This window comes from Hylaeus volcanicus, chromosome 2 (genome assembly GCF_026283585.1).
Source record: "Hylaeus volcanicus isolate JK05 chromosome 2, UHH_iyHylVolc1.0_haploid, whole genome shotgun sequence".
NCBI lineage: Eukaryota > Metazoa > Arthropoda > Insecta > Hymenoptera > Colletidae > Hylaeus > Hylaeus volcanicus.
The window spans coordinates 9,975,594-10,000,015 of NC_071977.1; the positions used below are offsets into that span (position 1 = coordinate 9,975,594).

The window sequence follows — 24,422 nt, forward strand, 5'->3', positions numbered from 1 at the left end:
TGTCTAAATTAAATAATAGATTTGATGTTTCCAAATAAATCTTTCATTACATATATATATATATACAAGTGTCAAAACATCTAACCTATTATTTAATTTAAACAAACTTCTTTAATAGACATAGAGGGTGCGGATATTTATGGGGCTGACTGTAATTCAGTATAACCACGTTGGTTACACATCAGTATAATTCAAAATAATACATCTCAACATACATCCATTGAATCTGTCGCCTATAAAATCAAATCATTTTCTGTAACGATTTGCACGCAATAAATCTCTACTTCTCGCGACTTACTCTTTCACGAGGAATCTCTTGCAACATGCTCTTCCACCTGTCCATTTCATGGCGTTACGGGGCGCAGCGAGCACGAATTTATATTGCACGAGGCTTTCAAGACACTGGGTTATAGTTTCTCTCGTCGCACCGGATATAACTTCCCTCGTCGCACCTGATATAATTTCAATCCTTAAGCGACGACGTAGACTTCTCGCGCCGCATGGACAATTAAGATCCGGCTGAGAGCGATATTCGCCGAGGCGTTTCTTCGAGATAAATCTCCCTTTTAATACGAATCCGACACTTCGGCGCTTTCCTTCGCTTCCTCTTCGCGCGGATATCCCGCCGCGGTTGATGAATATTACAGGCGAGGAGAGGGTAGAGCCGTCGTCTAATGAGTAGATCGTGCGGCCAACCGTCAACCCTGAGCACGTATGAAAGGATTCAGGTCTTCCCGCATACAGGGTCAGGTCTACGGGTGTGCCTGTGTGCGTGCGCGTCTCTTCGCTTGTTAAATTGTCGAGACGTTTCGCCAACAGTTATTCCTGCGAACGTCGTCTCGACAAATTTGTCAAATCTGAGCAATTACCGACCTCCTCTGCGTCTGTAATTACTGCTCAGGGTATGTGTGTGCCAATGACATGCAAGTTTTACGCATGGCAGCCTCGTAGAAAATCTGTATTGAGGTTAATGGAACTGGAATGGGACCTTGGAAGGGCAGAATGCCTGCTCGACGTCTCGTGACTTTGCCTCAAGTCTGCAAGTGCAGATGTTCAAACCCTACAAGCAAGAAAACCCTGGAACTGGGATAGTGTTTGAACGTTTTCCCCATCCTCTGATTTTCAGTTCTACCTTGAACGTTAATTGAACCTCTCGCGCTGCAATTCGTCCCCGATGATTCCCGTCGTCTAGAAAAATAGCAAACCGCGAACGTTCGTCGTTCGTGGTCGATAACGTCGGACGAGCGTGTAATGAGTCGTCCGGGTGGCTAACCCCCAGCTTCGCAGGTACACGATGGAAAAGATCCCCGGGGATTCACACGTTTGTCTGTGCACGCGCGTGTGAAATCTCTTGCTTGTTAGTAGAACCGTTTCGCCGGCAGTCGTTCGCCGCGGATGTCGGGTTAACGTGAATTTAGCTGGATCAGAGCGGCATCCAAACTCGGCGTACCATCAAGAGTGCGGGCTTGAACGGTTCGACGCGTCTTCTGGTCGATGGGTAAAAGTCGGAGCGAGCGATGGCGGGTGCAGCCGGTGGGAATTTATCGCTCGCCTAGGTAGGAGGATGACAATTAGCCTGGAGCACCCTTGGAACAGTGAGCGCCGTTTTAACGAGACCATGTCGTTTAGAGTCGAGTTTGGAGTCGGTCGGGTTTCATGCTTCTCGAAGGAACTAATTAGATAAGGGTTGCCCGCTTCGGGCGTCATTCGTTTCCTTCGACTCGATTCCTCTGTCCTCCGCTCGCCTTTCCATCGCTTCCACTCGACTTTCACAAACAAGGTCCCTATGTGTGCCCTGGCATCCGGATTGAATTTTTGTTAGGTAACGATGGCAGACGTATTATACAAATTACGTTAATTCATTTTCGTGAAAAGAGATCGCATGCAGGGTGATTCATTACCAACGAAACTATACATAATGCATGCTGTCATTTCGTAACAAAGAGGTGAAAATAATTAAGAAATGTTAATGATACCGCGACCGTCTGGCAAGGCTGTTGATGAATGAGCTTGACTGATCTGACCATCTCTCGGTCGCCTTTTGATCTCAATAGGTTAAACAGGTTTCTCACGGCATTCTTCTTCATTCCCTGTATGGGTTCAACCTTCGATGCAAGCATTCAGCGGTGGAATGTTTCTCGTGTAAAGAAGATGCTAAAGCCATATCACACAGCTCAATTTTCGTCTCAAAATACCGCCGAAAAGATGAGTTACTTAAAACTAATCTACATCTTGAGGACAGGTCCAAAGCTCACAGTGACATTCTGAATGCAACAGGGACAATACACCCCGCCGAATGCGTCGGAGAATCGGGCCTGGCTCCCATAAATTACCATCTGTTTAGAAACCTGAGTAACTCTTTTCAAGAACGACCTTCTCCCTCTGCAAAGTATAATTGCAATAAGTAAATTGAATGACGAGTTATGTCTTGCAAGAAGAAGTCATCCATCGATGTCAATCCTTCCTGTGAGCTATGCATTCAATGGTACTCGAATGATGGAAGTGGATCTGTAGGCCGATTTGCGCTTTAGCTTTCTTATTGTGGGTAGGTTCGTAAGATTCTTGATCGGAGTGTCAGAATGATGAGCTGTGTCTTGCAGGGAGAAGTCATCCATCGATGTCAATCCTTTCTACCACTGCAAGTATTCATTTGGATGCTGTTCAGGCGATGAAAGTGGATCTGTAAGTCATTTTTCATTGGAAACCTCAGTAATCAGTGCATTTTCCTCAACGTAATTTTCATCTCTGTGTTACCGAAGCTGATGCTTCAAGTTCAGCTTTCAGATCTTGGCACAAGTTCGTCGTTTAAAACGTGGATGAATTTCCCTAGTCAGGACATTTTTTATTTTCACTTCTAACGACTTTCCCAAGCATCCGAGTCTCCGTGTGTGTCTTGGCGAGCGGTCCGCCTCGGTAACTTACGCCTCCCGCTTTTGAAACTATGCATTCTCGCGGAGCAAGTTAAATTGTGACCTGTTTTTCGGTCGGGTTCACTTTTTCGTTTTCTACTTCCGGTCGCGCGAGCTTAATTCGGGTTAAAAGTGGAGCCGAGACGCGCGAGAGTGGTGACCCGGAGGAAAATAGGAAAACAATATACCGGAACGTTGTACAAAAGGAAAATGGACGTAACGGCACGGGGAACTTTTGTCGAGAGCAACGCCGTGAATCAAGCCTCGGTGAAAATTTTTATTTTCCGGGTGTTCGTGAAAATCGAGTTCCCAGCCAGTCTCGCGAAGAAACGAGCAAACCATAGAAGGTATGGCTCGTTTTAATAATGCAGTAGAGCTGAATTGTCTTGGACCCATGTTTCACGTCAGAATTGAGATAAATACATATTGAATTCCTCAATTGAGTGTTAGATCTACAGTCAGTCTCATAAATTATTCGTGTCCTCGATGTTTGTTAAAGAAGTTAGTTTAAATTAAATAATAGGTTTGGTTTTGAAATAAATGTTTCGTTATAAATATATACATAGATAAATTTTAAACTTGTATATATATAATGAAAGATTTATTTCGAAACATCGAATCTATTATTTAATTTAGACAAATTTTTTCAATAAACACAGAGGGTACGAGTTTATGTGTCTGCCTGTATCAACCCCTTCGCATTGTTTAGTGAGCCCGGCAAACCTCGAACCAACGTTTAACGACGTGCCTTTTATGTCTAATGTGATTCACCAGTTATCCAAATGGTGTATCCAATACTTAAGTTGGTAGACGGTCAGTTCCACGTTAAACACGTGTGCACGCGAAACAATGCAACGAGATAGCCTGGACGTACGTCTGTTCTCCTCTCTGCTGTCGGTAGCCAGCGATATACCGTTTCGATTATAGTAGGTTACCGCCTTCCTTAACGAGGCTATGGACTAATCTCGCCGCTCTCCCGCAACTATGCCATTGACTCGCACAGAAAGCAAACGTACAGATTGCTTTTCATCGACCCCCTTTCGCTTTCTACTCGCGTGCAACGGTCCCGTGAACGGCCTCTGGTCGCGCGTTCGCCCCAGGAACTTTATTTCTTCCGTTTCTTCTATCATCGCGTCGTCCGTTGCTTCTCGTTCGCTCGCAGACGTTTCTTCTCGTTCCTTGACATTAACCTTAGCGTTTTCTTCGGTCGTTTCACGTACTATTTGTCTCTCAGATAAATCACCGTTCATTTTCTCACGTTTTCCGTGCGTGTTCCTGGGACTTCTGAGGCTAGGCGATACCGGACGTCTCCTGGAGACTTTCTTGCCAGTTTTCCAGCGAATCGATAACTTAGCTTTGGGTCTGTTTTAGTCGGAGATTAAAGTAGACTTGAGGATTTTGAAATAATAAGGAGGTTAATTGAATGGGATAGTCATGAATAGATACATAACCAATGAGCTCTACTGTAATGATATAACTGGACTTAGAACACTGTCTTGGCACACTCGATACAGTCTTGAATAACTTAAACATCTTGAATAAGTTGAATGGCTTGAACGCTTCGTTAACCTGAATGTCTTGACGATCTTGATAGCCTCGAGTGCTTTAAATGCAGAGATTGTAAAGAGTTTATGCCCATTGTCACTGACGCATTATGCATTCATAAAGTTCAAGAGAAAATGGAATTCAATGCCCTTAACTACATCAACCTATTGTTGAATTTCAGTTTAACTTTCGATTAATCAGCGATTACGATTATACCCTCATTTTAGATATCATCCTACCATCGATTACAAATAAATGCTCGTTTTTGGTTTTATCCAACGACGTCTCCATACTTTTTGAATCGCAGTCGCCACCCTAGGCGACGTAACGATCGATAATCGCGCGGATCGAGATCTGAGCGATCTTAGGGCTTCCACGTCACGGAAAACGCGGATCGATTCGTTTCGTCGGTTTCGAGTAACGCGATTTCCTCGCTGCCACCGCCGCGAGGGCGAAACTTTGACCTCGTTCCCGCAGATGACGACACGGTGAACACGCGGACGCGTTTATTTTTCAGCGCGCAATATCTGCTTCCTCGACTCTTTGGGCGGCTTTGACGGCCAAGCGAGATCGAAACCGATTGCAGGTGAAAGGGAGTGTCGCTGACAATCGAACGATTCGATCGCTGAAGCGATCTTGAGGAGTGTTGATACAGGTTATGTGAGAAATTCCTGGAAATGCCTCGATGGCGAGCGTTGCGCCGTGGGCGGCGACTGTTCTCGTTTAGAAAAATGGACAGTGGGAAGGTGTAATTTTCTCACGTTCCTGATCAATGCTCCGCCGGGAATATTTGTAAAATATTCAATTGATTTATTCCGTTGTTCTGGTATTGCTTGAGCTCCGCGTGTTCGCTGGAAATAGTTGTAGACTAGCAATCGGTACAATGGTGGAACTGACTTTTTGTTCAGATTGGAACGTAGCGAGCAATCAGCTGTGTCGTGGCTAATGTTACTTATTTCCTATATCTACAGAGTGCTACTGAAAGGTACTGCTACTATTTCCTTATTTAAAACACCGTCTTTGTTAGATTCTTTCCATAGGATATTAATATAGTTTATACTATACTTTCTAACTCTCGATATCTGTTTACGATATTTATTTTGTCAATACGACTCGGAGGTCAGAACACGAGAGACGTAGGATCTCAAAGTCGTCGAGTTTGTAATACACATAATAACATTTAAAAGTAACAATAGAGAAAATACCTATAATAAAAGGAGTTATATACGAGGCCCTAAAAGGCAAGATATCAACATTCCAAGATAGCCGCCAAAAAACTAAGCCGAAATCCGTGAAATGAATCTCTCCCACGCGAGGATTTGTTTCCAAGAAGAGTTTGCGCCAAGGTGTCGAGATGTTCGGCGAATCTATTTCCAGCTAGGGTTACACTCCCTCCACGCAGCGTAATCGCACGATAAATATTCATCGAGTACGACAGTCTTTAAGGCTGGCCAGGAAGGCTGCGAAATGCGAACCGATGCGACGCGGCGAACAAGAATTCCCAGCGATTGGAGCTCCTGCTCGGTTCCGGCTTCTGCGGAGGAGGATATCGTAAATAGTCGGTCCGGTCGAGTAGCTTTGGGTATTCCTTGTGCCTCATCCTGTGAAACCTAATCGAGACGCATACTGCCGCGAGGAATAGTGCCTCCGTTCGCGCCACTCTCGGATACCATAAATACGTGGCCGTGGTCTTAGGGGGGACGAGATATACTCCCACGTGTTGTTGCTGCCGTACTCCCAGCGATCTTCCAGCGTGGGCAGATGCCAACTTGCACGACAACGGTTCCAACGACGTGGAAGACTGAGGAGACGAGGACTAAGCCGCTGAAGAAGAAGAAGAGGAAGAAGCGGGAGACGAAGACGAAGAGTGGAAGAAGGAGGACGATGACGCAAGATGGAGTCGGCGAGCTTGCTGGACGAGCTTGTCTACATAAACGTCGCTCGTTTCTTCCTTCGCGCCCTCGTATACATGTTCCCGATTTTCTGAGCAGCTTCCGAGGCTACGTGTGTCGCGTCGCTTACACGTACCGTGTATAGAGGAGCGAGGGCGTGTGTCTTCGAGCGCGAGATGCGTGTGGCCTGGCCACTATTCGCGTCTGGAATTCGAATACAGCTCCGCAGCTGTCCGAATGTCTTTCCCGAATGCGGCGAACCGAGAACGCGCTGGTTAGAGAGCTGTCTGGAACTGCTTTTTTTCCCCGAACGTGTCCATTCGCTCGAGAAAGGGCGAGGGATCGGTGAACAGCGACGCCCGTTCACGACAAATCTCGAGCTTTTTACACGCGATGTCTGTCGAATGTCGTCGAAACCTCTTGATCAAATATTATCTCAAGCTCGGAACGAAATGGAATTAGAAACTCAAAGTATTGAATTTCAGAAGTTGAAACTTGACGCGCTTCACGAACAGCAAACGTGCAGCCGTGAAATATGACATCGTTCCCTAAGGAATGCAGACGTAATGAGATCGATATGAGCCTCCACAAAACAAAAAGTTGGGAAATGCGATGAAATAATGTACATTGTTTTTTAAAATTCTCTTTATAAGATAAGTTCAAATGAATATTGAAAAAGTTCTTTCCTTTTCAGGAAAGTTATTATAAATATAAAAAGTTATGACTGTGCTTTGACATTTAAATTTAAGATATTTCAAAAAGTGGAGTTAATCGATTTCTGCAGTGAATGGGTCATATGGTTCTCATCACCGATCGTGTTCATCCGCAAAGGAACGAACAGTTTTCGTTGTAGGCTGTTGCTTTTCTCCATTTCGTCTTCAGATTTTCGCGCCCTCTTCCAATCCTCTGGAAAACCGTGCCGGTACGTGCGCCAACGACACGTTTTGAAGACGTGTTCGCGTGGAAGTACGTGCGAACCGTTACTCGCGTCGAATCGGACACCAGGGTTACAGCTGCTTGACAATCCTTCTTCGTAGCGCTGCTCGATGGCACTCGGAGGTTCCAAACGGTGGAAAATGTCCTACCGACTGGCAGATGTGATTCAGACGATTCCAGCTTCGACGTGTGACACGTGCCTTTCCTTTCCAGCGAGTGTATCGCATTTTCTGGGAGATATTCGAGGAAAATTATATTCGAGTCTGTGGTAGACATTGGTGAATTGCTCTGGGGATCATTGGAGGATGCTTCTATGGAATGGCATATTATCCCTTGGCTTATACATATTATTATTCTATGAGAAGAGAAATATACAGCCAGCCCCATAAATATTCGTACCCTCTATGTCTATTAACTTAGTTTTTGACAAAACTATTATTTAATTTAGTCAAACTTTCTCAATAGACATAAAGGGTACGGTTATTTATAGAATTGACTGTATGACAAAGTAATAACATTTATTCTTCAGAGATACAAAAATTTGTCATTGTTTAAAATACAGATAATAGAAAATTTCCGAAATTCACTCACATAAATACAAGTTAGATCGTTTAGGGTACGTCTATGCAACACAACATCGCCTGTACTACTTAGAATTGTTATAAATTTATTTGGTGCTTCACTGAGAGTTTTGCCTGCGATCAGTTTGTAATCCGGAGCTTTATTTAACTTCAGTTTGTAAACTTGAAATGTAATCCGAGTAGGAGAGGTAGCTTTAGCGGACTCAGCCAGTTACAATGAAGCATTCTGAAAGTCTTCCATATCAGTATTTGTAGCCGAAGGAAACAATTCCAATACATTTACGAGATGCCGAACAAATGGGACTGCTTTTTCCACATCCGATCTAGCTCAGCCTTCAGACGTTTCTTGCGTCAAGATTCATACCTTGCGGTTTAATAAATCGAAGTGGCACTTATTCATTGGTTCTCGTGATACTTGCTACTTTAGTTTCGCCGGCTGTTAGTCTGCAACGTATTTACGTAGTGCTTAGGAATGTTGTTAATGTCCAGGATGCAATATCCAGCGAGGAGTCGAGCTGCACGTTGTTTCTCGATGATTCCCTTGGTCCTCTTTCCTTTTCAGTTTGACATTTGGGTCTGGATCGTTCCTGAACCTAATAGGAAATTGGTATTCCAAAAACATATAATAGATTCATCATACAGTCGTTCGAATCGAGGAACTTATTTAAAACTTGTGCTGATAAGAATGGATGAAAGCTAACGGTAAAATAAAAACTGAAACCAATAGAAACTCTGGTCCAGTTTTATAACAAGAAATCCGCAATACTGCGGCGACCCACTATTTCCTCCTCCTTCGTGTAAATATTGGCGAAAGTGTCGAGGAACCGACGAGGCCGTCGAAAGTTTTAATCGGTTTCGAAAGATGATGCACAGCATACAGGTGATGTCCGTCGAACGATACTGCTTCGGCAGCAGCCTCTCGAAGCGTTCCACTTCCGCCAACGTGGAAAAGGTACAACGGGTATCATTGGTTTCCGGATTACCGGGTGAGAACGTTATCGTAAAGCTGGGCCCAATTTTTGGTACGGTTGACGGCTCGAAACCCACGTTCGTCGCGCGGAATTCGGATCACGTCGAGGTTCGCTCAGGAATTCACTGCGGGCACGAGGGATACAGCTGTCCGATCGCAGCCCTTCGCAATGCGTTGCCACCGCGGAACGCGGAAATTCGAGCTTACGCGAAGGGGAATCCGCACGGCTCGATACGCGTCCGGCTTATTGACTTCCGGTGACGTGGGAATACCTCGTGGCCACGCACTGCCCGCTCGTTTGGATGCGTTATTCATCTTGGTAACGCAAAATCGGTTAAAAAATAGATGGACGGGACATTCGAATCCGATAAATAACTGCAAGAATTTTTAGAGTGGAAGGATCAGTCGATTTTGGTACGGAGTCGTTACTTTACCAGTGCGAACCTTCCTACTAATATTTGGTGTTTAATATAGAAAGAAATAAATCGAATTCGATCGGAAAACGTCGACTGGCTTTCCCCGATGGAACTTTGCGAATAATAATGCGGACTGGGAGAAATAGAGACGAACGAGCTGACTAAGCAGAATGAATGTTGGTGATTACAAGGAGCACTCATAGATAGCGGGGCCAGACAGATTGCGTAGCGTTTGCCCGGAGATAAAACAATAAATCATATCTTACTCGCAGGCGAGCAGCGGATTCATTATTTTAACGAGAGAGGCAAATATTTCCGATTCGCGAGTCGATTAATTTAATCGTAACAATCGTCCCCTCTGCGATTCATTTTGCTGAATTTTTTTCTCCTTTTTCTTTTCTTTTCTTGGCCTTTCACGCACACTGTATCGTCTCCGGTATATATCAGTTTCAGATACAGATGGGCAACATTTTATTCAAGTGATAGATGCCAAATAAAATCAAACAAACAGTGATTCATCTGAGAAATAATTCAAACTTTAATTTTGATCTGACTAATGATACGCATTAAAAGAAAGAAATAGCATTCACTGCGCAAAGTGGTTATGACCGTTTAGGCTATTTTTATTCGAACATCGACACCGTGTTAGGACTGTTTACCGCGACGCAGGGTTGCGCCCTCCGTGGCAATTTAAACGTAATTGCGAGATTTATAGGTTTTAACAATCTCCGGCGTTACACTGCCTACCGGGTTTGATATTAATTTTAATCATTTTTCGCGTGGAACTTGTATGGCTACAACCACTTTACAGGCTTTTTCCCTGAACGTTATTATTCCCACGTAGGGCGTGCTCGCCTCGCGCAGGGTGCATGTGCACTTAAATAATTTCCATGCACTTCCAACGGCATTTAATTGCGCTAAAGTAATCTTTATCGTCCGTCCCCGTGCTTGCGCAATTATCTTCGAGCTTTAATAAATGAAACGTTAGTCGGAAGAAATACTCCCGGCTCGCGAAGGACGACGAAGCGTTAATTAACATCACTCTATCGGTGCTCCTGTTCCTGTGCTTCGTGTCAAGAATTCTCCGCCGATGGAAGGCGGAACTTTACAATTGATCGCGCTGAACTACGCCGTTTCCTCGCTAATTATGCGCTACTTTTATTTCCCGTCTAGGCTTCAACAACAGCACCCCGTTTATTACAATTAGCCGTTTTTCCGCCGCGACGAACATCGCTTTTCTTGTTTTTTCGTCGACTACGCAGCTCCGCGGCGCAACGTAATTCGCATCGCGATATAGGCGCTCGCTGAACACTGTTATTAAGTGGCTCGTTAGAATTAGAAGCGTATTCGAATCGCTGCGATATGTACGAGCGCGTTGCTAATTTAATTTACCGTGCGAACGAACCCGCCTCGTAAATTAGATTCCGCGGCCGATCGATTACGTTAAACATCAAATTATTTGCTCGTGCAATAAATTAGTCCTGGCTTTTTAATGCTGCATCGTATACTCAAAAAAACCTTCGGTTTATTTATGGCTCGAGAAGCGTCACTTTTGTGGATATCTCGAAGTGTTTAGACTGCCTGGACTTTAAATGCGAACATCTGAAAGTATATCATATCGTTAACATTTGAAAGTCCTCGTTCCGGCAACAAATTATCATAAAATTTGAGAGAATCGATAAACGAAGGTGTCGGTTCACGAAGATTGAAATAGTCATATGTTCCTCACATATGTTCAGCGATCGAAACGTCGTATCAAATAGAATGTCCCCATAAATAAATGAACCTCCTACCTTGCTCTTACAATCAATAACTGGTCATAGCCTGGTATTACTCAGGCTAATAGGTGACGCAACCAGGAAAGGATGGCTAATATCAATCAAAAGTCGTTGCGAGCGAAAGACTATTTAGATGGAAGTGGCAGTTGTGCTAAATTGACGGTTGTCTCCGGGAATTAATACGCCTCGATGGCGCGCACAATACGTGCACTTTCCCGTGGCAGAGGTCGGGTAAACCTCGTCCCCCAGAGATCATAGACGATCGAACGTGGTTCGAAGAAAGGTTTTATGCTAATTTCTGCGTCGAGCCCACACGGCCATGCATTGTCCGCTAATAACCGCTCGAGTCAACCCACTGGCTGCCTAACCCAGTTGAGAATAATAATTACTTCGCGAATACGCGGTTAGAAAATTGCCGTGCAGACGTGGTCGTTGTTGTTCATCTAGCGTTGAGACAAAGGTAAGTGGACGCTGGGAAACGGGAACGTGGATGGTACTTGGACGGCGTTCTTAGAAACGCGTCTGGACGACGCACAAAGACTCTCGTTCGCCACTTTATCGCTTGGTGTCTCAGGAATTTATAAGTCGCCGGCTTCGACATGGTAATTTCCAACCCCTTCGACACGACCCCTGTCGCGTCTCGCTTCTTCTTAGTCCACAGTACTCCTGGGGACTCGGTTCACTTAAGGCATGTACAGATTTAATACGATAGTACTTTGCTTTCTTCGTTCACATTAAAGTGAAGGCAGAGATCATTAGGTCATCAATAGGATCGCGTTCCTTTCGTAAGGAAACTCGATCTAATCCAAATCTGGTAGAATTTGAATGGGTCCAGAAGCAGAAGTCCTCGGAAGTCGATTTAGAGTTGAAACAATAAATCCGTAACCAGTCAGACTCTTATCGATCTAGAAGTCACGGCGCAATTACATTTTTGGGTGGATGGGGGGTTAATTATAAATATTCAAAGTACGTTATCGAATCGGCAGCGTCGCTCCCGGAGGATAATAATTATTTCACGGCGATGAGCTGAAGAAATTGCGAAATGAAGAACTCGAGGGAAGATAAAGACGAGCCACTGTGCGACGAGGGCCGATGATATTACTCGGACGACGTTCATTGAAATACCGCCACGAGCCGGGGTGGAAGACTTATTTTTCTTCTTTTCTCTTTGGTTCGCCGTTGGCGCGTCTTTGTGCCGCGGCCTTCTTCGCGAGTAGCTTAATTTGTAAGTCTATCTAGCTGCTCGCAGCGAATATTTTTACGATTCGCCGTAAATTTATGCCAGGGGGCTCATCCCAGCTTCCATTATTTCTACTCCTTCAATTGGAGTGTCACAATCGCATCCAGGCGTCAACGCGACAATCGCTTCGCTCAAAGAAGGCTTGGTGTTCCAAGACTTCGATAATATTTTCGATCTTTTTCTTCGGAAAACTATTAAATATAAAGTCAAAGTTTACGAAATCACTTAAATAAAAGTATACGATTGACAATTTTTATAAGAAGAAGCTATATTAAGATAATATAGAAAAGGGAATACATTTGTTTGTTAGCTCCAAACTAGTCGGACCACTTAATCGTGTTTGCACAATCTTCTGGCATACCTCGTGTTTTCGCTCGAAAGTCAAGGACTTGGTACCGGCGTCAGTCGTTGGGAAATGATGTCACGGTTCCCGCGTTTATTGCGCGCCCCTAAGGGACACGCCTGGGACGTAAATAAAATACGACCACGTAATATTTCGCGATGCCTATTTGTTCAGCCGGCATAGTTTCCTTTCGTAATGTATGCAATTCCTCGTTCCCAGTTCTTGCTCTAGTTGCTAATGTTGTTACATTTCCATTTGTTGGCCATATTAAAGGGGCTGTACTAAAGCACGAATATAACTTGATAATTCCAGCTCCTCTGTTTTTCGCCTTCCCAGCGTTTCTGCTTCTTCCCAACGTATCATATTTACTTCTTCATTTCGCGTTGTTCGTTTTTCCTCGTTTCTTTTGGACGGGCACTGTAATAAATTCGTTATAAATAAGCAGCTCGTTGTAAATAACGTATAACCGGTCGAGATAAGATACGGATTCTATTAGAAAAGCAATTACGCCGCGGGTGTAGCGTAATCGAAAAGAATATCAGTTCATCGGTGCAAATATTCATAGAATCGAGAACGAATGTAGGTTTTCTATGAATGCTTCGATAACCAATGGACAACGTTTTTTCAATGCTCATTAATGATGCGAATAACAGCGTCGATATTTGCACGGAATAGATTTTTTCATTAAATATAAATCTTAATATTTCATGTATCTCAATTTGGACCGATCGATTTGAATTAAAATTTACCGTAGTCGAGTATCGCGCAAGGAACTGTCGAAAAGTGGTCTGATATAGGTAACTCCGCGCAAAACAGAGCGAGTCGACGTGATAACGGCGATCAAATTTCACCCGCCACCCTCTCATAAATATCACGTTGAAGTTTCCGCGTTCGAATTCGCTGCGAATGAAAACCACCGAGACAATTGTCTGTTGTCAATCCCAAAGCGCATAACAAATTGTCCCCAGCATCCGCTCCGCTGAACAGTAGATAGCGTTTACACACGCTGCTCACTTCCCCCAACCCTCTGGCGAACTTATCATTCGCGTAGCTCTTTTTCCGCGAGCACGTTCGCTTCCCGTTCCGTTTCGCACGCTTCCCCAACAGCAGGGACGAGAAAGCGACGGTTAACCACCACCAACACCGTCGCAACCACCGACAGAGATGCGGGTGCGGCGGTAGTGGTGGTAGTGGTGGTGGTGGTGGTGGTCGGTGGTCGGTGGCTCCGTGGCGCGTCATTAAAGCATCCTCAACCGGTGCGCGACGTGTCGGTTCGGAGCGCAGGGCGCACGATTTAAATTTAAATAAGCGCGACGAGGCCGCGATAAAATATAATTAAGTTGGCCGCGCCACGTCGGATGTGGCGCTGAAGTGGCGCGGTGCTACAACAGGGGCCGTGGGAGGGACCACGGTAGAAGAGAAGGAAAAGAAGAAGAGGGGCGAACGCTCAGGATGAAAAGTTGAGGAGGCTTCCAGAAAGGGATGAAGCGACAACGAACACACCAGCCACTATGTACAGGGTGAGACGCGAAACCTTGAAATATGAAATTGTGGGATGTCCTGAAAAGTTACATCTATTGTGAGAAATAATAGAAGCTTAGAAAGTCTGCAGTACACAAAAATATACGAGTACTGAAACAAATGTATGCACTTCTTTGAATTATTATTTACATTCTGTAAAATTTGATCGTCCTATAAAACGAAATTGTGAGCGAGAAAGAATGAGGTCATTCTATAAGCAGTTCTAAAAAATAACGAGGATACTATACACTCGTATTTGAGTTTGCTCTTAGAAAGTACCCGCCGTATCTCTAAGACAACTTTACCCAAATCCCCTGGAAAGAACCTTCCTTATCCTCAAGACAAATTTACAAACACTTTAAACGTTCCAGACCATTCTTAACCTCGTTCGCAAAACCATCCTAGTCGCATACAGTCCTCACCTAAATTTAATCAAAATCTAGACTGGTGTCTCAAGCGTCGCACATTTGAAAGATTTTCGAGAGTTGTTTTCTGGGTACCTTGTCACAAAAAGTGTACTCTATCTTTTCGCCTCCTTTTTGTATCCCTTCTCGTTTGTCCTACGATTACCGGGACACCCTGTGTATACACGTGTATTATGCGTATATTATGGCAACGGCGAGCCCAGGGTATCACGACGCTACTTAACTTGACGGACTTAATGGTCGGGCGTAATGGGCGCGGCCGCAAGAAAAGAAGAACGTAATTAAGAGTGGCAAGGATTCCCGTTGCCGCTTACCAGGGCCAAGATTTATGTTATGCGGTAATTTCTGCGAAATCCTACCGTCCTGACGAGAGGAGGAATTTCATCCCCGCGAACGCTGCTGGGGGATAAGCCAACGGAGAGGCGTCGGTGGCGGGGACGTTGTCGGTGTAGCTCGTTTAACGATTTGCACAGGGAATTGTTACGGTTGGCTGGTGTATGGTTGCATGCAGTTGTCCTGCGCACCTTTGAACGTTCTTCGTACGACAGTGATTCTTAACTCTTTGCGCTCGAAAGGTGACTCTCAGTCACATCTTAATGTGATGCTATGACTCTTGGTCACCACTTGGTTCGACGCAGTAAATCAACCAGCAATAACGTTTGTTTAACTCTAATAAGCATCTCCAGTTGCTGTTAGATACCAGAAAAGAAATCCTCGAGTGCAAATTGTTAATCACTGTCTCGTGGCGCACTTGAAGATGGCGAACAATTAATACTCCACGAGCAATTATTATTAGAAAGAATTATTAGAAATTCTTATCATCGTAATTGTGGAAGCTCAAGAACTGTGCCGGATCATTTCTCCTCCAATTGCGAGCCATTAAGAGACTAATAATCTTCTCTGAAACTGCGCTGCGAGCCCAAAGGATTTAAGCACCACTGTTGTGCGGCGTTCCCATCAAAAGTGGCGTTATTTCTGTAGGTACCGCCGCAGGTGGCAAGTAGTATACCGCTTGTAAGTTGTAACTTCTCCGTGGACGTTTCGACGACGAACACTGTATTCTCCTGGCGATTCGGACGATGCTCTGGCGATTTATAGCTCGCGGTAAATGCGGCGTACACACCATACGTGGACGGTTAGATTTATTGTCCTCCACGTGAGAGCTCAGGTATCTTATTAAACGGTTGACTTTCTTGCTGGAAGGAATAACTAACCCGTATGGGTGCGAAAAATGGCGCAAAAAGGTTCGGGGACCTTCGTTCTCGGGATGGCTTTCGGACACGTTGGCTCGCGGCATAACTTTTTCCAAGCCTGAAAGAGCCGTTTCATCAAATTCAACGCGAAACGCGGTCGTTCGTCGAACCGAATGGCAGCGAAACGTTGTACGCGGATGGCACGGGACATTTCTCATCGTAATGTGATTTATGGAACATTTTTAACTCTCCCCTCGAGGTAACGCTGGCCCATCGTTGGCAGACCGATCTGTTCCAGCCGTGGCGGACGTTGATGGTGTATCTCTCGCCCAGAGTTGGCCAGAATTTTATTCGAATACCAGTCAACGAATAAAAAACTCTGCGTGGTAGTTTAGTCGTAACGTTTAATCGATTCGACAGTTATTTCAGACGAGCTTTAATTTGTTCGACGTGAAACGTGTATGTAATAATACAGGGCAGATGAGAAAGGGAAGACAGAGTGCGTTAACGAAGAAGAGTAGCCAGAAACCTGGATAGATGTGGTTCGATAGCCTTTCAACCCCACGAGGAAATTTTATTTGTTTATTTTACGCCTTTGTTTCGAGTAACTGTAATAATAGGAAAAGATAAACGTATATGGATAAAACTTTAAGTATGCAATAATTAATAGGAAGTAGGAAACGTGATGAAAGATAAAGGACCCGACAGCGTGTTTGACGGAAACACCCGTTCGAGAGTTACGAGTACAAGAGGGAAGGGAGTTGAAGTAGAATGTTGATGTGCAGGGGAAGGAGGCTCGAAACTTGGATGAATGGCGGATGGGGGCGGATAGGTGTAATTGGAAACGGGTTGGGTGTCAGTTTCATGGTAAGAGAGGTTAATACAGATCAAATTATGTAGATGGGGAGACAAACGAGTGAACAGTTGGTACAGGATGCACCAGAGACAGAAAATTCATTTCTGCTTTGTGTTTAGCTACCATTTGACAAACAAAGGAGATGCGATCACTTTGACGCAAGCAGAGATAGATGTAGAAAGTCAAACTTATAGTAATTAGATCGCAAAGAAGAAGACTTAAGGCTTCGATGACTCTGCTAATTAGAACTGACGACGCCAAAAATGAAGTTTTCAAATGACCCATTCGCCAAGATTTAATACCTCGTCTCGATTGTAGAATGCCGGATGCGCCATAGGAAAACAAAATATATTTATGGTTTCCTCGGTTCCGTTTGCTCTAGCACGATCGTCGGTGTATATTAAAGAAAGTGGCGCGCGCACGCCATAAACTAACGAACTAAGTGGTGTAGCGGCGAGTTGAATGGCCACAACAAAAATAATGAGAGGTCAATGCGGCCGCAATGACAAGCGAACGTACGACGAGTACGGTAAATCACGTGGGAGAGGGTGCTTCGCGCCGTTCTAACGAGCCATGGACGAGCTGGCTAAGTGCAATAAATAGCGGGGGAATTTTTCGAGCCGGTAATTAGTTTCAGGCGTGAAGTATCGGTGAGACGCCGACCGCTGGGAGAACAATGCGTACACTCGAGGATGATAAAACGCGAAAGACCGTCGCTAGAGATGGGAATGGACAAAACTTTGTCTTGGATCTTTAAAATATTTCTAAATAATTCATCCCGTTTCTAAGTCAACCGACCTTTTCTCAACCTTAACCCTTTGCACTCGAGAGGGAACCCTCATTCACCACATGATTCGATGCCGCAACTCGAAGGGTAACTCTCGTTCATATGCGGAAACTCGATGCACGACAATAACATTAGTTTCTTTGAAGTGGGTTTCTAAGCTCTTTGGGCCTAATTCACACCTCGATTTTTATCTGCGATTTCAAGGAAAACTTGTTTATCTCGCCTTAAAAATTGTTTCATTAGGAAATTTCTCCTCCTAAAGTCTTGTTCGGATAGAATATAGACCAGCAGAAACTCAATGAGCACAAATTCTGGGTCGAATGGCGCACGGTGCATGCAAAGCGTAATTCTACAATCTATATTGATAATTGGAACGAAAATGCCTCGTCGAGTAAGACCCGACGCAAAACCGCTATCAAACCAAACACCGCGCGTCGTCCAACAGCCATTTTTCAAGTTATATACGGTGCTCCACTTTGTAATTGAACGACCCTCTCACGCATTCAGTTCGAAGCACGTTTTCAATCCGTTGCGATCGCGCCGTGGCAGTAGAGAACGCGAAAGAAACACTACCCTCAGCAGATTTAGTAGAAAAGGACACAATAGGTTCGTTCTGCCCCGTTAGGTAGTTGGGTCATCGCTTTAATCCATCGCGGTGAGGACGCGCGCGTGTTTGTACGTGTGGGATACGGTGCAAGTGGTTTTCCTTCGGGGCGATCGTTACATCAGGGGGCACGAACACGCCGAACGCCTGTATCCGCGATATTTCCGTAGGAGAAGCGCCCGTTTCGCAGGGTTACGTCGAAGGGCTCATTAGTAACCGACATCCTATTATATCCAGTCGTAAATAACGCCGTGCATCGCGTACACACGCATCGGGATACGTGGCGAAGCTATTGGTTTCGAGCGCGATGTTTGGACGTAGGGGGAAGGCACCAGGGTTGAACGAAGTGCCAGCTCGTAAAGCAAAATCGTAAAGGGACGCCTAGGGGACCAAGGGTCAGACGAAACCTTGGAAGACACGGAGACCCCAGGAGGTATCTCTTTCGTTTCGGTTCGAGTTGCTCCTTGCACCGACTTACGACGTCACGGCTCACAGTTTGGCGGATAGGATTAGCTTGCGAGGGACTTTGTCTTCGAATTGAAGGACAATGGTAGGGAATGATGTTGTTCATTGTAGTTGGAGAACGTGGATGAATATGGAATAATTGTTATTTGATAGCTTCTTGGTGGGAAAATAGTAGTACAGGTATTAACCCTTTCAGGCCTGGCGCCCACAATTGAGGACACGAACGTCCTTATTTGCGTACATAAAGAAAGGCCAGTTTTCCTCGAAAACTACACTATTAGGATTTCATTTTTATTGTTTCCATACTAATTTTAGTCCAAGTTAACCCTAAAAATTAAATTACATTAGGACGAGAAAAAAAAATAATTCAGGTCTGAAAGGGTTAAAGTGTTGGGATCTCGTGAGTACATCTCCTTTAATGGATGCGGTTTATTCTCGTTTGCTGCACGCTACAGAGATTTCATGTGGGTGATAGATTCCAGTGAGATAGTAAATTCTTTAAACAATAGTGAGTACATATTGGATAATATATATTACATAATTAGAAGGAATTGTACATTCTATAAATGTATATTGAATATATTCTATCAGGTAATATAATATAATAAAACTATATAATATTGTATTTCCTAATCTAACTTCTTCTCACCTAATATGACACTCTATGATAATATTAATATTTCGTTTTGCATAAATGCACACACCTTTTAGTATACAGTCAATATTCGTAACATAAATATTCGTACCCTCTACTCAACACAGCGTAGATCAACAGTGACTCAAGCTTTCCTGCTCGAACCGTGTCGTTGCAAAAAAAGATGGGGTCTCGAAACGCTGTTCGAGTATTGCGTAACGCGGAGTTATTAACGGATCTTCGAGATGTTGCGTCTTCCCAATGGACCACGAAACTCCAATTCGCTGGAAAGGCGCGTAGGCGTGTTTATGATGATCTCTGCTTATGACTGATCGCGGAGACCTATTTAAACGCTCGCGAGAAGTCGCGTTACGCCTCGAACTGAGGTATCCAATGGCGCTCCATGGTCAGCTCAGTTTCCGATTCAGGGAGAACAGTTTCGAGTTTCGCCGTCGATATTTTCGGTCCAGAGTTGGATTCCTCCAGCGTTAAATTAAGTTAAATCTCATTTAATCTGGGCTTTCTACGATCCCACGGAAACCAGCCGTGGCTCGAATTTAGATGGAGCTAATCTAAATTCCCCGATCTGTAGCTCGTAATCCCTGGGTTACGTGTCCCGGTTTCGCTCCCTTTGTCCCTTCGTCATCTTTCGTAACGCTGCTCCGGTTCGTTTTCCAGAACTTCGTTGCTGGATCAACGGTCGATCGTAAACGGCGAGATTTTATGCTGGGTCCACACAACTGGTAACCTAATCTCATCAAGTGCTCGAAACGTTGGAGTCCACGCAATGGGATTCGTAGAGGTTCTATCATTTGTCAGCATTCCTTTCTTTCAGAGTGGTATACGGTGGATACTCGCGACGAGGCTAGGTTCGATTAAAGAAGAACTATTTGCAGGGTTTGTTTTATCCGTTGGACAGAAATGCATCCATAAAACGGATTTTTCGTCTCGATCGATCATTGGCACGTCCCGAAGGTGCCTGAACGCGGCTGCGCGCTCGAGAGGTACGCGTGGGTGTATTTATAATAAGCAATAAGTCGTTCGATGTACAATAAGTCTCGTGCGAGGCGGATGTTTCAGCGACGGGCGTAAAATTTCTACCCTAGCTTTCGTGCAGTCGATACACACTCGCTTAGGTGTCGGTGTGTCGAGCGTAGGCGATTCATCGGATCTTACATAGGTGTGTATCCACCGTGAATATGTGCACCGTGCATGCTCGTGGAGACCGATTCCCATGAGATGACCCGTCCGATACGCTCTAGACATCGAATGCCGAAGCTTTGTGACACGAAAATTCAGGGGAAATTAATCTGTCTGCGAAATACTGTCCAATTTCTACGCTCGAGCGAATGGTAACTGCCTCGTGTCTATACTATTTTTCGAACATTAATAGCTTAGCGATAAAGGAGTCAAATATGAATTGAGGGTACTGGAACTTGTTGCAAATCGAAATTAAATATTCAAAAGCCGCAAGAATTTGGGATTTTTTTATATGCCCACGCTGACCGATGAAATCGATAACTTTTTTTCAATCCATCCGTGACCAACGCGGTATAATCTCCGTAGCGTGGATTTATCAATAACTGAGCAAAACATTCACCGCCTAAGTATAACACTCAATCAGTGAAACACAAATCCTGTTTACTCTGAAGTCACGGGCTCACTCCACAGATAGAATTCATCCAATAATCAAAGTGTACATGCACACATTCGTTGAAATATCAGAATAACAAACCGATATATTTAAACGGCATTCGTGCTCTATTTGAATCACGTGTACATCCAATTTAAAACCCGAATTGAAATACATCCGGTTCGTACATTGAAATAGATGGTAAAACACAACACATCCGAGTCAGAATCTTCATCCAGCGATCTTATAAAACCATTCATTTTACATTTACATTCGTAACCACGGGATACTTGTGAAACATTAGGATTACGTGTCTTGCGGACCTGCCAAGCATCATTATTGCAGCGTTCACACGATATTTCAACACCCATTCACTACTTACCCTTGCGACACTCTTAATACCTCTGCATTCTGCATTGATGCACTGTTATATAATTAATTTAACGTAATGTGCACGGAAATAGCTATGATAATTTGGGGAAGCGGAAGCTTGTGTAAATGGGAGAGTAATGGCCCTGCAAACGTGAGGAATGGAATTTCAAGTTTAGATTCTAAGTTTCAATTTATGTGTAAATTATTATTGTTCTTTGTTAATAACTCGAGTTTTCCTTTTTGTTTCAGGTAAGTCTTCGAAACTGAACGTACGGCCACAAACCTAGTTTCTAAAGAAAATTCTCATCACAGGTATTTATCATAATTAATCATTGTTAGCGAAGAAGCATCAGCCGCTTCCTTTATCGACGAAACAGCGCGTTGCTACATAGTTATCTCCGGTAAATACCATGATGACTCGTTCAACGGAAATTAACTTGGCGCGTTCACACGATCTCTCAACGCCACTGCAATATCTATTCGTATGGCACACTTTGTACCTCTATACTCAGCAATGATACTGTATCATTAATTTGTCGAAATCCATACAGAAGTATTGATGTAGGTCTTAGAAATAGGTAAACGTGAGAATCGGGACTCTATCCTAGGAATTTCTAATCCTGCCATAATTTTCGAGAACACAACTCCAGATGATCTCCTACGTTTGTCCAGTTGGAATTATATATACTGCATTATACAATTAGATATACAAATATAAACGTACAGTATACCGACACTAACGATTATTTTATGGCTATTCTTTCTTATTAATTTTATGCACCGTTAGATGAAAGTTGCTCTGTATTTATGCATTCTACAATATTTATTGGAATTTATATTATAAAGGGACTTTTAAAAAACAATGTACATTATTTCGTCACATTTCTCAACTTCTTATTTTATGGAGTTAATCGAGTTGGCTCATATAGTCCCAGCATCTATTTTTGAGTATCATGCTCACGGAGTATGCTTATCGTCTCCGCGAATACCTTCCGATAGAACCTAACGCATACAAGATAGAATCCCGACCCAACAACCTCATCGACCTTTCCTCTTTACATTCGTAACTACGGGTTGCCACTTCGTGTACCAAAGAAACAAATCATTGCTGCACAACCGTCTTCATAAAGCACCACGATGACGTGTCCAACGGAGATTAACATGCGGCGTTCGCACGATCCTTCAACGCCTATTGAGTACTTTCACGGCACGCTCTCTACCCCCGCGTTTCTTCACTCGATGCTCGGCACGTATAGCACCCTCGATGGAGAGCGTGGGCGACCGTGGGTGGTGTTTAGGTGCGTCGCTGGTAATTACTCCCGAAGTCGCAGAAGACTCTATCGGTCAGAGCGTAGAATTACCCGACTGCGACGGGGTGAGGCATAGGTGGAATTCATAATGACGGGGGCGGAGAGACGCGAGGCGCATTTGCATACGGCTATAACGGAGCCGGTCCGCGCGTGGAAGCAGCGGCAGATCCGTCACGTCGAGGTCGGACTACTTCGCAGCCTAGCAGTTTGGAAAAAGGAAATCTGAAAGTTTTAAGCCGGCTACAATTTTCAGTTCGTAATTAGGCCACTTTAGAGGGGTGACGGACGCCGGGTCCCGCAGTTTCTTCTTTCGTACTTGTGCAAACCTGTCCCCGAGACTTCCGCGGTACTTTTTCACGAGGTCGCTGTAATACTTCTTCCGCTTTCTTGGAGGATGTTCGTGAAGGGTGCAAGAATAAGTTGGAAGTCCGTTATAGCTGCGACAAAGGCGTCGCGGAAGGAAACGCTGAAGAGTGATATAACGGCAAATGATCGCGAAGAGTTTGGAGAGGTCACGGAAGTTTACTTCTCTTTTGTGTTGTTTCGATAAGCGTAACGCGTTTATGCGACGCTTCTGGGAGAATGGAGTAATGGCCATCGGATTGTCATTCGATTGGAAGTAGACGGTAATGGCCTGGAGGCCTTTTCGAGCCGAGCTCTGTTGATGACGAGAGTTAGAGGTAGTGGGAACCGGTATCAAATTTGAAACTTAGGGCATTTAAGGGTTAAGTTTATTTATAAAATGTCACCGTATATCCGAATTCACGCGCTACTTTATGTAAAGTGAGATTGCTATTAATTATGATAAAAATTAGTATCTCTAACAGGTATATAGCGTCCCCACATCGTTTCTTCTTGAAGCTATCTTTTTCACGGAGTTCGTTACCGATTCTATGTTTTAGGTAAAATTGGTCGTCTCGTGCGGCGATTGTTAGACGCCTGTAAGCATTACATCCACGAATGCTGTTCAGATATTGAACGAGCAGGTGAGACGGTTGTTGGAGTTCAACGACGGTCGTAGAGACCTCTTGTGAAACCACTCTGGAAGTTGGCAGGGTTCCCGATATTAGGGGTAGAGGTGAAGTAGCCCTAACGTCTCCGTCCTCATTACGTAGGTACGCATAGGGGGTACTCGGTGGCAGTCGATCTCCATCCAACGACCTGTTCTTTTTTAATTGAATGCCGTTCCTACTTCGTGTATATATTATGATAATTAATGGAACATGAAACGAAGAAACGAATTCCACTCCGCTCGAGCACCAGCGCGTTCGCTCTCGCTTCGAACGATCGATGCTGGAAACATATTCGTTTCGCTTTATTATTGTTGGACGGTATAAAGTAGGCTGTTAGTCTTCCGGATAGACATCTGAAAGAGTTAATACGCGCGTTTTATAATGGATTTCCATCTCTCGGGCAAGCATCTTTGGAAAAAGGCATTAACACGTTGACTGCGACAACATAAACTTTCGCCTCGGGACAATTGAAAATTGGATATTCTATCATTTTTCATAGAATTAAATCTTTAAACCCTCCAAATTCACGAATTATATTCAGATTTATTTTTATTAACACCTCAACTTCGGAATTAATTGTTTTAGGTTTTTAATGAAAAATCCTGTCACCCAGTTCTGGGTGACATGACGTGCCGATGAACTGTTATCCCACGTCAAACAATACGTTCGTCCACATCGTCGCAAAGTTTCTTCCGTCGCGTCGAGAAAGACAGAGGGCGGATTAAGTTCGCTAAACCGTCGTAAAACTTCCCTCCGTTACAAGTCCGCGTTCGCAGGATGTCGGCGGATGTTGGTGCATTCGCTTGTTCGCGAGAGCCGTTTTCGTTCGTTAACTACAGCCGAGCGTAACTCATAATTACAACCACCACCGCAGACACGCTCAACGACCTCAGTTCGCGGTCAATATATGCTAATGCGTGCCATTAATACGTACGCAAAGCGCGTGTGTAGTCTCCAACAGCGGTGGAAAACGAAGGGCGTAAATTGTGTAAGGCTTCG

The 24,422-nt window shown here is 44.3% G+C and overlaps 1 protein-coding gene across 2 annotated transcripts in view; it reads left to right on the forward strand.

The window, feature by feature from the left end:
• The window catches only part of LOC128884916 (MOXD1 homolog 2), a 226,868-nt gene that overhangs the window by 13,880 nt on the left and 188,566 nt on the right, over positions 1 to 24,422 (forward strand). The window contains exon 1 of one of the 2 annotated variants that reach the window (XM_054138598.1): positions 14,043 to 14,130. The exons of the other annotated variant lie outside the window; for it this stretch is intronic. Coding sequence (XP_053994573.1) covers positions 14,093 to 14,130 — 38 coding nt within the window. The 5' untranslated portion in view covers positions 14,043 to 14,092. Of the gene's footprint in view, positions 1 to 14,042; positions 14,131 to 24,422 lie in introns of those variants that run through there. 2 annotated transcript variants of the gene reach the window in all.